The sequence below is a fragment of the Gallus gallus genome, chromosome 14 (genome assembly GCF_016699485.2).
Source record: "Gallus gallus isolate bGalGal1 chromosome 14, bGalGal1.mat.broiler.GRCg7b, whole genome shotgun sequence".
Classification (NCBI taxonomy): Eukaryota; Metazoa; Chordata; class Aves; order Galliformes; family Phasianidae; genus Gallus; species Gallus gallus.
Window position 1 is genome coordinate 9,750,310 of NC_052545.1, and position 13,901 is coordinate 9,764,210.

Below are 13,901 nucleotides of genomic sequence, written 5' to 3' on the forward strand. Positions count from 1 at the left end.
AAAGAAAACAAGAGTTTTTCACTTTGAAGTTTTGCTGTAAGGTACAATAACTATGCTCTCATCAAGGATTTGGAGGACACAAGCAGAAGAAGTGTACAGTTCCCCTGCTGGAGGCTTCTGATAGGAACTCACTGATAGAAGCATACCCAGAAGAGCAACGCCCAATCCAGCACATGGCTCAGCAAGGAAGGAGCCTCAGCCATCATTAACCTCGACATTAACAACATGATATGGCTCTTATTTTCTCTATCTCAGGATGCTGTATGCAATTTTGTAAAGACACGGGGAAAAAAAGTTGCTGCTTTGAAAACAGTTGAAACTCACAGATTTTAGCAAGTAATTTGTTCACATTTATTTATAGTAAGATGTGGCAAGTGGAAGACAGGCCAAATTGAAAACAACAGTTTAACAGTTTCTTCCTAGTTTCATTATTTCTCTGTTTGCACATTCAACTTTTCACACAGCCCATACTGGTATAACTTACCAGGCTAGGGAGCAATTATTTAAAATGTCTCAGTCTGCCAACTCCCACCCAGAGCAGCACTGCGCGGTGGGCAGGGGCCATGGTCAGGCCATAACAGCCCTCTGTGCAGCCCCTCACTCCCCACTTCCCTGCTCCAACACAGGCCCTGCAGGCTGCACCTCCTCCCCGCTCAGAGCCAGGTCGCTACCAGTTATGGATTTCTGAGAGGGAATGCAATTTTTGCAAGATCGGGGATAGTACTCTTTTGGTCATTATTGTAATTTCATTCTGTATTTCATAGCATTTAATCTTTCTCAAAGCCCCGGCTCTTAAAATGATCTAATATCATGACAATATCTGTTTCTGTTAATGAACATTTTTATACCCCTCAATTGCAGAAATTACTGTAATTCTGAATGTAGAAGTTCAGAAGCCAAAAGCCAAATTGAAAATAAGCCACTTTATAAAGATACTCTCAATACTTAGAATTAATCTATTACCTCAGGACAAAATTTCTGAATGCTCAGAACTAACATTAGCATTTTAGGCAGTGTACCCAAAAGGTTAGAGGTGTTCTAATCTTCATGTATGGACTAGAGACGTTTCTGGCAATGGTCACAATAGTCATAGCAGCAATGTGAGTAATGAAGAATTCGTCTCCCACCAGTGGGAAATGTCTCCTTTAGAAAATCAAACAAACAAAGAACTCAAATTAATTCCCCAACAATCCCATTGAGAAATTCACCCATGTAGCAATAACTGTAAGGGACAGAAGAAAGTAGCACTTCCTCTTGCTGCTCAGATCTGAGGCAGCAATGTAGTACAATGCAAGAAGCACATCTTTTCTTTAAAAAAATAAACAAATACACTGCAACACAAATCTGCAAGAATACTCACGTTAATGTACAGCTTAGTGGATTGCATAGCATCACAGAATTGCAGGGGTTGCAAGGGGCCCATTGAGATCTTGTTCAACTCCCTGCTAAAGCAGGTCCAGAGGAGCAGTTTGCACAGGAGAGCATAAGCAAACAACCTACTGTGACATAAGCACTTGGAATAAAAAGCAAACCTGACACAGAGATTGCTACCAATTTGTATCGCATCCGAAGCAGAACAGGCATCTTCAGAAGGGAAGCATTTGTCCCATCTACCTCTACTTAGCATTCAATACTAGCTTTATGCTGAAAATGACAACCTAGCTGTGTACATCAACTGCATAGTTAACAAAGTGTTACTTTTCTTTATAGGACACCTCTCAAGCTTATCATTTGGGGAAAAAAAGGTGCTTTTATACTTAGGGGAGAAATGGTGCAGGCTGCCCATGTAGCAATCACTGCCAGTATGAAAAATACTAGGAAGCACAGAGCTATATTATCAACGACATTCAGAGGGGACAAAAGTACAGCCAGAACTGCACTAGAACTGCTATTAATGCCTGTTTCTGGGAGAAGATGAAATCTGAATTGTCTCGCAATGACTTTGTATGATTACCACAGCTTTTATTTGCTTTTTAACGGAATTGCAATTCAGACAGTTTATCATGAGAAGCTCCAAGCTGTGCTTTGCTAACGTTACAAACTAAAAAAGAAAATCTGCACTGATGGTGTTGGCTTTGGTGCTTTTAGTTTCCCTCTCAGAACAAGGATTTCCTCCTCACCCTGCTCCTGTGTGTGCATCAACTCCTCACTGCATTCAAAGCAGAGAGCAGGAATTCAATCCTAATGAGATTGCAGAATGAGAGCTTTAGCTCGGTGTCACTGATGATTCCCATCACAATTAAAGCCAGCATGAGAGGGAATAACAATACCACTCAGCTTTTCTGTCCTGGCATGCCGCACACTCACCTCCAACGAGTGTGACCTTTAGGAGTCTGACTGTGTCATGTACCATCCATGCGAACATCTGATTTTGACCTTGTCAGCATTTTCTATTTCAGCCTCTTTTCCTTCTCAACCTCTCCCATTGTGGACTGTGCTGGCTATAATTTGGGAGACAATATGAAAAGGCTAGCTAGTTTTAATGGCTTTTGTTATAAGCAGACTAATTGCTTCTCCTGGGCAGCATAGTTTCTGCTATGGATCCTTGGCTGAGTCATAGTTTCCAGCAGTGATGTAACTGTTCACAGTTACCCCAGAAGTGGAGACATTGAGACACTAAATAGAAAAGCAAAAATAACATCTACACCTAGTGCCACTCACTGGCTTTTCACCCACTCTGTTCCTGCATCTGGGCCAGCGGGAGTCGTTGCTGCCAGTCGAGATGGGAGGCATGACCTGGAAAGATGTTATTGCAAAGGATCTGGCTCTGTGAGCTTAATGTGAAAGCAGACCTCCTGCATGGCAGAAGTGGCAGCCGTCTATATAACAGTCAAGGAAAATTAAGAGGCAAACAACTGCCTGAATCTCATTTCCTGATGCTTCAACACCAGGCAGCTTGTATCTTTTCTGAAGGCCTGATTGAAACAAGACCAAGAAGAAATCTGTTGTCAGTTGCTTTTGTGTTTTGGCTCAGCATTGAATTCAAAGTCAAGGAAGCAGGAGTAGAATACTCAAGAAAAGAGCTACTAAATGAGACACTTGTCAAACTAAGTTAATTTCTGTGCTACCCACTTTGACAGCACCTCTTTAATCACATACCAGAACAAGGCGATGATCGGTGCCACTGAATTAACTTCTAATTTCTTCTGAAATATTTAACACAGCATTGTATAACTCCAGCTGATAGAATATGACGGTGACCAGGCCTTTTGGAACATTATGTTGCTATGCTGAGAAGCACTGAAAAAAAATATTTTTTGATGAAATGTCTGCAGTGGACTACATGGCTTTCAGGCAGTATTACTCCTCTGAGATAGAAAACATAATAAGGAAACCAGCACAGCAGACAGGGTAACAGCATCTTAGTTAAATGCTGCATTATTGGCCTAGTAAGCCAAAGCCACTGCTAGCAGGAAAGGCTGTTTCAAAGCAGACTTTGGTGTCAAGCTGCATTCATGTGAAGTGCTTGAGGGATCTACGCTTATAGCTTATAAATTCTGAACAATTGTATAAACTCGTCTCTGTAGGAATCACCACGTCACTAGGAGCTGCTGCCTGTGTAGTACACTTGCATGCAGGAGGGGCTGGTCTGCTTGAGTTACAGTATGGTCTCAGAACAGAGCACAAGGGATCGCTGAGTCCAATGGTATCAGGCTAACATACATCACATTATGACAAAGGATCTTCATCCAGCAGTCTGGCTGTCCAGTCAGAAGCAGAGCTGGGGAGGGCAGGCAGGGTGTGTTTCTCTTAGTTGAGTCCTTCCTGCCTAATTAAGCTGTCAGGACACTTCCAACTCATCTGGGCTGTAAAGGCAGCTGGTGCATATTCTTATTGCAGGTAACATGTTGTGTAGGAGGTGTGTGGAATAAAGTTGCAAGTTTTTGTATTATTACTTTATTTCCAGTTGCTTAAAATATCAGTGAATTGGTCAGACCTTAATGTGTTTACTTTTTGTATCATAACTGTATCCACCCTGAGGAAGAAATGCTAAGTGATTAAAAAGTATGCTCAGATTTGTCAGAGCTCAAGGATTCGTTTGGGGGTACATTTCAGCCCACACATCTTAATTTACTTGTCATGCTCATGGTGAGAATTTTGATAACTTTCTCATAGATTGTACTGCAGATGCGTTACTAGCTGCTCCAGCACTGTCTACCAGCTAGCAATTTGGGACAGATACTTCAAGAACAATACATGGAGCACACCCACAGGAATGCGCTCTCCCACACCCATTTGTGTTTCCATTTCCCAGCAGAAGCCTTCCTTACACGGGCACAGGAGGATCAGACACAGACTGCTGTAACCAAAGTACTGGGGGGACTGCCCTATGGGGAGCTGCTAACAAACAGGAGGCTGGGATGGCAAAGAACATTCTGAACAGAAGAGACAGAGGGGAAGGAAAAGAGAAAATGGAGATATTCGATAGCAACAAAGGGAACGCTGCTATGTAGCCCCAGGGTTTAAATAGCACCCTGAGAAATGGTGCTCTTTGTTTAAACCTGATAAAACATGATTTGGAGCACTGGAATAGCTTCTGACCATCAAAAGCTTTGCCCACCAGCAGTGAGGAGCTGCACATCCTCGCACCATGAAAGAAAGTGAAAGGGGAAAGAGGAAGAGAAGGAAAAAAGAATAATCTGCTGTCAAATTTGAAATATAATCAGTCTGTGCTAAGAGATGTCTCTCCTACTTACACGGCAGAAATCCTATCCTGATGCTTGACCTTAAGTCCTTCTACAAAGCCTTTGAACACATCCTGCTTCCACATCATACGTCAGCAATCATTTGCATAGCCGTAAATAAGTACACAGCGCACAGGAGGGACATGTCCTGAGAACTGAGCAGGGAGGACCTGCCTGGGACCTGCCCATCCGCACTGCGAGAGGTGCACAGGATATCTGCAAGGAGGCATTTCAATTCATTCTTTTCTGAAGGATATCGAATAAAACTGTCCATTAACCTAAAGGAGTGAATGTAATCATACGAACACTGTGTTTTCTTGATGACTTTTATGTATTGTAAGAAAGCCAATAAGGACCCCTTGGGGAAAAAATATCAGAATAAATGGTAACCTAAAGAATTTACCTGGGGTGAACATAATGCCATTTTACAGTGTGATTTGAGCTGCCTATAGAGAGTGCTTTGGTTCTTTCACAGATCCAAGCTGCTGTCCCTCAGAGTGGCACAGCACTGCATTAGCACACCGCACAGAAAACACTTGGTTTCAGGAAAAATTAATGTCCTGATAGCCACACTAAGCTTATGTACCAAAGACATCCGTGACTATTTTTTCATGTACAAAAACAGCGGTCAGTAATCCTCGCCCAGCTCCCCATTGCAGCATCCATTCTTGGGGGCTGCTGAAGCTCATTTCTGTGGCACAAGGCAGGGAACCACAGCAAGCTTAATCTCTTCCAGAGCATTAAAAAACCATCAGGAAATGACTGTGTCACTGCTGAAGTTGCAATCAGGGAAACAAGCTGAGTTAAATGAACAGATCCCTATTCACTCTGAATTCAGAAGCTGAGATAGTCAGGGAAAGGACAGACCTGATGCCCATGATGTTCTTGAAAGGGAAGAGACAGTGTCTGCCTGGTACAGTTAGAGATGGAGGGCACGTTGTTACACATGGAGGGCAATATTAGCTCCATCATTTCCAGTTCATGAGCTCTTCCTGCTTCTAGCATTGTTGGCTTGAAAAAATAACCAGAGAATTTTGCTTCCTGAATATACCCACATGAATCCCAACGCCACGCATTTAATGAGCACTTTTATATGAAACAGCTTGCCTGCATCTATTTTATTGTATTACCTTTTGTCTTTTTTGTTCTAAATGAGTCCTTGACATTTTTTTGCAGTTGCCTGCAGATCCTAAAAGAAGTGCAGTCATTTCACAGTTTGTGAGTTATGTATCTCGTGTGCAATACTAAATATTGCTACTTTATAATGGGAAATCTGCTGTTCTCAACATCCCAAAACATGGTAAGGCAGAAGACATCTGACAAGGGTCCCTAATGAGATCTCATTCAGCTGTGGGTTATTTCAAAAGAGACAAATTTCCCATGGAAAATTTGCTTCAGCACTATGTCCAGTCCTATGTCAGTGGTACAGCAATTGTGTGCATAACACTGAAAACAGGCTGCCCCCAGAGCTGCCTGTGTCAACAGAAAAAGCGTCAAGAAAATGCCACTGACTTTTCCCAGAGCCATTCTTCCCCCTACACCTATGTGCCATCCTAAAGAGCTTCTCAGGCATGTTCAACAATGTGACAGAAGCATCACTGGCCCGACGTGTGACATCACTACGGGAGGTGTGACACAACAGTTCATTAGCCCTGCCAACAGAATTCAAGGATCTGGCTGCCAGGGACCGCACAGGTCAGCCGGGAGAAAGAGCTTGGAGAATTGTCTTCATATAAGAGCCTGCAAAGGACTTCCTGAAGCAGACAGAGAGGTACTAAGTGAAATGGGGATGGGACTGAAATGTACATGAGAGTAGGAAAGAACTGAAAGAAAAGGTGAGGTAAGGGGAATCTTGGGGAGGCACTGAGGTGTTTCTCCAGTTTTAGGGGATCCAAGATCTATTAAAAGCAAAACAAAGAGGAGACATTTTCTCTTGTTATTAGCCTCTTTGTCAAAGGGACTGCAAGTATTCGTGGGGAAGAAGCTGTTGGCATGACAGGCATACACTGACTCAGAGGGAAAAAAATGGACAAGTCAGGAGACCAATATATAAAAACACAAAGGCAAAATAAAATGTACCCCTGAGAGAAAACAGTCTTTGAAGTAGAATATCTACTTTCTAACTTTTGCAGCCTGCACTTCTGAAAGGTCTGGTTTGGCTTCATTTTCTTCCCATTTCCACCATCTATTCAAAAACTGTTTATATGCCCACTCCAGCCATGGATGCTTATAGCGCGTATTAAACCTACACAGATCAAAGGACACTTTGTCAGGCTTTTCACTGATGTCCTGCAGAGCAGAAATGTCTAAGGCTTCCTGGAAGGTTCGTTTTTTGCAAATGGGTTTCATTTCACTAAGACATTAACCAGCTGTAGGTATCCATGCATTTGAAGGGCAGAAACGCCATTATCCTCTTTTCAGACCCATTTCATAGAATATCCCAAGTTGGAAGGGATTCACAAGGACCAATTCCCGACTCCTTATGGGACCACCCAAATCTAACTCCTGTATCTGAGAGCACTGTTTAAATGCTTCCTGAGCTCTGGCAGATCGGGGCCATGCCCACTGCCCTGGGCAGCCTGTTCTCTGCCCACCACCCCCTGGTGCAGACCCTTTTCCTAACCCCCACCTGACCATTCCCTGACACAGCTCCATGCCATTCCCTCAGACTCTGTCAGTGTCACCAGAGTGCAGAGTTCTGCATCTGCCCTCAACTCCCCTCATGAGCCATAAAAATTCCTGCATCGAGCCTTAAATCCTATTTGAACAGAAGTGTATTCTTCAGATACAGGTTGATACATCAATACTGACAGTATGGAACTATGACTGAAGTACTTCTGATTCTCTTTATAAATTTTACATTTCACATCATGGAAGCAACCATGACAACAGATCAACTGAAAAAGCAGCTGATTTGTTGCCATTGAAGAGATCTATCATTATATGTTACTGTGACTTTTTCAGATTTGATGGAAAACTAATAGCAGGGCACCATGGAAAACTTCCATCAGAGCTGTCCACAGTTCTCTCTTTTCCTATCCTAAGTAAAACATAGGCTTTAAATTAATAGTAGGTGTTTATGCAGAGAAAGTAGAATGAATACATAGTTCCAGTAATTACTTTGGCTAATTAATCTTTTGGTCTCTGGTTTCAGCAATTAAAATACAGTGCCATGTAGAGGTTGCAATGACAGTAAATCTGACAATAGTTTTATTTCATTCTTTTCTATGCTACAAAATTATCTATGGGATTATGGTTCTCTCTTTTCATTGTATTTCATAATTGCCATTATAGGATCTTGCTTCACATCACCACCTGGCCTGTGGTCATGTCACTTTCAAGGTGGTATCTCAGGCTTTTGGAACTTGCTAGATCATCTGTCTTCCTTGCCTACACGGTAACGGTATATTTCAAGAACATGACAAGCCACCTAATCACAGATTTACAAGAGAAGGTGACAGCATTACAGAAGGAAAACCAGAGTTTTAGGAGATGGAAAGAGATCACATTAGAAAATCTCAACTCATTTTGGGAAGGGAATGGAGATATGATCTCAGACTTCCAAGACAAGACCAAGGCTGCTTGGAAAAAGAACATGACTCTCTGGAAAAAAAACATGACCTTCTGGAACAATGTCAACATCCTACTAAAGGATGAAGAGGAAATCTGGGGAAAAGATCTAGTCAAATGGAAAGCAGAGCTGGACCTTTGGAAGAAGGAGCTGGACCTTTGGGGAGAGGAACAAGAATTCCTTGGAAAGTGAAAACATTCACAGAAGAAAACAAAACTGTACTGGTCAAAAATCAAAGATGAGGCACTCGTGCTTAGAATGATTTCTGCCTTCTTACACTAATAAAACCTTGACTGCTCTCTGAAATGATCTGCTTTTTATTTCCAGATTTGCTCTGTTGACCTTTTCCAATCTCAGCTCCCCGTCTCCGTTTCCTCTGATGAAACACCACCATTTAGCTGCCTAGTTCTAACTCACCAGCAGATGAATGAGGCTGGGGAATCTAAAATCTAACTTCATTAAGGATATCTTAACCAACAAATTTCTATTGCTCCTTGTAGAATTACACAGAAAATTTGATGGTGTTAGAAATGCTCTTTCATTAAAACTTAATGAAAATGGTGAATATAATTAGTTGCCTGTTAGACTGAAAAATAAAATCAACTCAAAAAACTTTTGCATATAGTGGTATGATTGTTCTTGCACACAGGGGGGCTTGGGGCACCATCTGTTTCAAAAAGATAAAAGAAATGTACATACTATCTTAGTCAAGATAGAATATAAGGGATGAAGTCTAGCAGATACTAGGAGATGGAAAGGGCAGAGGGTACTACTCAGAAATAATTAGGGTTTCACTACTCTGAGTTCCGTGACAGCATTCATTTTCTAGAAATGATCAAAATACTCATTTATGTCACTTCATTCATTCGTTTTCAGGGAAATTACAGATATCCCACTATCACCTTCTACTGAAAATTCTAGAAGTAAAAAAAGGGCAGAGAATAGGACACAAAGGGCAGGGTAGAAGAAAGCAAGCAAGCCAACCTGATAAGCACATAAATGACAGGCAGAAAATTTCCATGGTAAAGCTGAGCTGCCTGCAGAGAGTGCTTCGACCTCTACAGTGACTGAATACTCACAGCTTCATACAACTGCATTGCATGTTCCCTTGAAAATATATCTATCCTTTCAAAGTAGGAATGCAGCTGCCTAATTCTCCATCCTCTTGCCCAAAATGAGTTCAGACAAGGGAGCACTAACTAATGCTGTAATGTGTGTTCATCACACATAGACAACAGCCCATCTTCTCTCATGTATATGCTGTTTCACTTTTGGATAAATCCAGGAACTGTTGATTCCAGTGAGAAAGTAAATTTTTACTTTTTTAGTTTTTGTTCGTTTGTGGTAGCCTGAGGTGATGCAGATGTCAAGCATAATGACTTAATCCAAAAGTTGCTCTGAAACCTCTGTGCTGATCAGCTGCCAAGAAAGCAACATTTTCAGGATCAGTAGGTCTTTGATGGGTACCAAAATATTTTTCCAGTAACAAGTTGTAGAATACTTTAAAACCTACATTAGAAACATTAAATAACTTATGCTTGGATCTTTGGAGGTCATCTGGCCCAGTCTGATGCTCAAAGCAGGGCCAACTTCAAAATCAGATTTACAGTAGAAATAGAACTAGATTCTCAGCAACTCAGGGAAGATTTCAAAGAAGTACTAAGAAGAGGATTTTCCAAGACCTTCATACACAGTTTATCAGCAATCAGCTTGATTGTTTATTGCACTGGGAAAAAAAAAATGGAAAAAAAAGAAGGAGAAAAAAAGAAACCAAATGCACTAGTTTACTTCAGTGATACAAAAACCTACATTTGCTGGTAGCTGTCCCACAGGAGACAAGCCCTCCCTTTGATGTTAACCATTATAGACCAAGTACTTCACATAAAGCAGAGTGACGTTTCAGGACAGGGCTTGAACCCAAACTTCTGACTGGTCCATGTTTTTCTGATTTTAATCCACTTATCAGCTTGTCTAATTAGCTTTGTCACACTATGTATTTCTGGTTCAAAGTAGTGACAATCTATCTTGAAGAAGATACAAAATTTATGCAGAAAAGAAAACAAGAATGAGTCAGTAATACACAAACCCAGAAAACATACAATATAAATTCTGGACAGCTAGAACATAAAATACAGGAAATTGAGTTATTGCAGTGAAAGGAAAGGACAGTTTTGTTCACCTCTAGGCCAAAAAAAAACATTATAAATCCTAATTTGGAACTGTGGACATTCAACATGACAAAGGACAAACAAAAAGAAAACAAGCACAGCAACTGAGAGCACCAAACACAAGAAGTTTTATAGTCAGACATGGCATATTTTAGTAAGAGCTTTTCCTCCTACATAACACATCCCGAACCATATAATTTGGTAAGCATAAGCAACAATTGCTCTTGAAACCAAAGTTTCCTTTTAGAAAGAAAATACATTTTTGACTGCTTTAGGTAGTGAAGGACCACATGTTTTGGTAAGAACTGAATGAGGTTAAGAGTCTACCTTTGTTTTTCTGGAATAAAACCCCAGTGATGTGACCTCATAACCATGAATGCTGAGCAAGCTCCCCTGCACTCTAGAACTGGCTGTCACGGTTTCACATCTCCTTGCCTGCAAGGTGCAACATTAGCTATCAAAGGCAGCACAAGGGTCTTCACTGCGACAAAAAAGAAGCAGGTAAGTTACCATATGGAAAACATTTACTCACAATTTAATGCTGGATGTTTGATATCTAGGTAAAAGCACTACATCAGTCCACCAAAAGAAGATGGGATGCAAAATATCTAACAGATTTTTAAAACCTAATTATTGAAAATTGACAGGGGAAGGTGCTGAGAGACACTGAGCTCACAAAGGAGCCTGCTAATCTCCTCATCCATCCTGGCTAAGGCCTTTTGGGAAAAGGTCTCCTGACACGTCTTCACAGCAAAGCGTGCTCTGAAATGCAGTGGCAACACCTCAGTGTTTGTGGGCCCAGCTGAGGCATTCTGATGAATCTGCCTGCTGTTCACTCCCTCTTTCAAGAAAGAGATCTCATGGATTTATCTGAGATGTTCACTGCTTGTTGACGAAGGCAGATTTTCCTCACAGTCATATATTACTTAAATAATGAGTAACGGGTTGTTTCTTATCCTTTGCAAACTGTGTATCACTGGAGGTGTTCGTTCCACTTTCTAACAGCACAGCACAAAAAGAAGTAGCAGACGTGTGAATTATGTGGGATTGCACCTCTATATTACCATACTATCACAGCAAACAAAACTTCTGTGCATCCACAAACACATGCAGAAAACATACATTTTTTTCTGAGAAAAAAAGACAAATCATGTGTAAACACATTCACATTTTCTCACACAACAGAAATTACTGCAGAAATGCTGTTCTTCCCCTTTTATCACGCACGTTGATATTAAGCTAGCAGCACAGATGTAAACAGCACAAGTATTTGCATTAGTTACAATTTTCTTTAATGTTAGGCACACACTGGGCAGCAGGTGCTCTACATATCTGCCTGGGCAAATGGCAGCACAGTTGTCAGCTATCCAAGTGAAGAGTTTGTGACGAAATAAGACAAGGCTCCTCTGCCAGAATGACTGCAATTGACTAGTGATTATGAATGCCAAGCAGTAAGGCCAGCCCCTTTTAAGTACATCACATTGGATTCTGAAAATAGAGGTACCCTAATCATTTGTCACTTTGGAAAATCATTCACTGTTAATTTTTAATAACCTGACTCATACCACATTTATGGAATGACCTGATTAGTTTTATCTGATAGTTTCTTAATGTAACATAATTTAATTACAGTCCGTGGAATTTACAGCTAATGCTGCATGCTTTTGTATTCCTTGAGTTTGTTGGCTAACCAAAGTGCCTCTGCACAAATGCCATCCCTGCTTCTCCCTGGCTGGGAGAAGCAGCCAGCACCGTGCGTAGCAGCACATTTCTGCCTGAAGAGTTCCTTGTTTTACCCTGCCAGATCCAGGGATCCAGTTTCCACAGCATCAGTTAAAACCAAAGGAAAGAAAACAAAAAGAGTACACAAAGAATGGTAGAAATAAAACGAAGTATTAAGATACCTGCTTTGTACTGTTCAAGAAGGCAGAGTAAGGACTTCCAAGCAAACTTGTCCAACTTCCACAAGGAGCAGCTTTACAGGATTTTGAAGGAAGAGCAAAGGGATTTCAAGAAGGAAATCAAAGCCTTCTGCAAAGCAAATAAGAATTTCCATGAGAAGATAAGAGCCTTTCAGAAGGAGAGCAAAGCATTATGGAAGGAAATCAACACCTTCCAAGAAAATAACAAAGCTGTCAAAGAAGAGATCAAGAATGTTTTGGAACAGAGCGAGGACTTCTCACAAAAGATCAGAGTCATCCAGATGAAGAAAAATGTCTTCCAGAAACAAGTTGGTAACATTCAGGAAAAGCTTGAAGAATTCTGGAATAAAATGAAGGTTGCTGAGGATTTGATTGAAGCTCTTGGTGAAAGGAATAAGGCTGGCCAGGAATTGGTCAAGGCTTTCCTAAAACAGAATCAAGATATCCAAGAACAGAATAAAGCCATGTATGAGAAGAACAAAGTCCTGCAGGGTAAGAATAAAGCTATGCAGGAAAAGAACAGGGCTTCCTGGAAGGACCATAAAGTTCTCTGGAAGAAGGACAAGATCTTCTGGGATGAAGAGATGGCCATCTCAAGCAGCAAACTCATTCTCTGGGAAGAATCCATAGCTTTCAAGGAGAACGACTGGAAGATTCAAAAAGAGAAAGAAGCTCTGGGAGATGTGGTGGAAGCCCTCCACTATGAGAAATTTTCCCTCTTGAAAAATGTTTATATTCTTCCAGGAGAGGAGAAACTACCTGAAAGAGAAGAGAAAGGTCTTTGAGATAAGCACAGACCAGCCGTGGGCACTGGATATGGAGCCTCAAAGCAAATTGGGCAGATTTGAAACACGACTTCACTTTTGCAGATGGGCTTTAATTCTTTTACTCTAAAATACTGCCTTAGCTTTATGTTTTCTTTTAATGTGTTCGCTCTACTTTATTCTGATTTATTTATCATTGCTCTTTGCTTGACTTACAGGCTTTAGCAATCAAAATTATTAACTGCAATTCTCGCAATGCTCCAATGAGTGATGGTGAATTAATTATACACAGATGGTTCCATTTCTAAGTATCCCACGGCCTAAGTTAAAGCCGTAGTCTATTATCTACTGTTATTCACAATTGCATTTGCACTTTTTAAGATTTCCACCTTATAACTGTCAAAAAGACTTTAGTGAAAATTTCTGACGTTGTTTAAAATGAAAATGAAGTTGCAACAAGTTTTTTTTCCTTAACCAGTCATTAAAAAACATTTCAAAATGTCCAAATCACCACAAAATCACAGATTTGTGAGCTGTATGCTTACTGCTCATCTATTTCAGTTCAATAATTTTAAAGAGAGTACATTAGCTGTACCTGCCACAATATCAGTTGTTTGAATCAATGCATTCAGAGAAAAGTAATGCAACTACCCTTCTGTTTCTGAAACCAAAACAGGGCATGGTACAGAGAGGCAGCATACAGCTCTGGCTGGCTCACTCACTGGGTGAGGTTGACATTGCACTATCTGGATTCAGTCATACCTCTTTATTTTCACTCTGTAAAAAGCGAT

General features: G+C 40.9%; 1 protein-coding gene and 2 long non-coding RNA genes across 3 annotated transcripts in view; 2 read left to right on the plus strand and 1 right to left on the minus strand.

The window, feature by feature from the left end:
• LOC121106772 overlaps positions 1 to 13,901 on the minus strand; it is a 115,454-nt gene that overhangs the window by 4,238 nt on the left and 97,315 nt on the right. The gene's annotated exons all lie outside the window — the stretch shown is intronic.
• On the plus strand, positions 6,368 to 8,562 carry LOC100858908. Its single transcript, XR_213187.5, has 2 exons — positions 6,368 to 6,456; positions 7,980 to 8,562. It is a non-coding gene; the product is annotated as an uncharacterized LOC100858908 (long non-coding RNA).
• On the plus strand, positions 10,822 to 13,258 carry LOC121106771 (coiled-coil domain-containing protein 70-like). The gene is made up of 2 exons (XM_040647491.2): positions 10,822 to 10,925; positions 12,229 to 13,258. Exon 2 carries the CDS (start codon positions 12,298 to 12,300, stop codon positions 13,129 to 13,131), a length of 834 nt encoding a protein of 277 aa, XP_040503425.1. The 5' UTR covers positions 10,822 to 10,925; positions 12,229 to 12,297; the 3' UTR covers positions 13,132 to 13,258.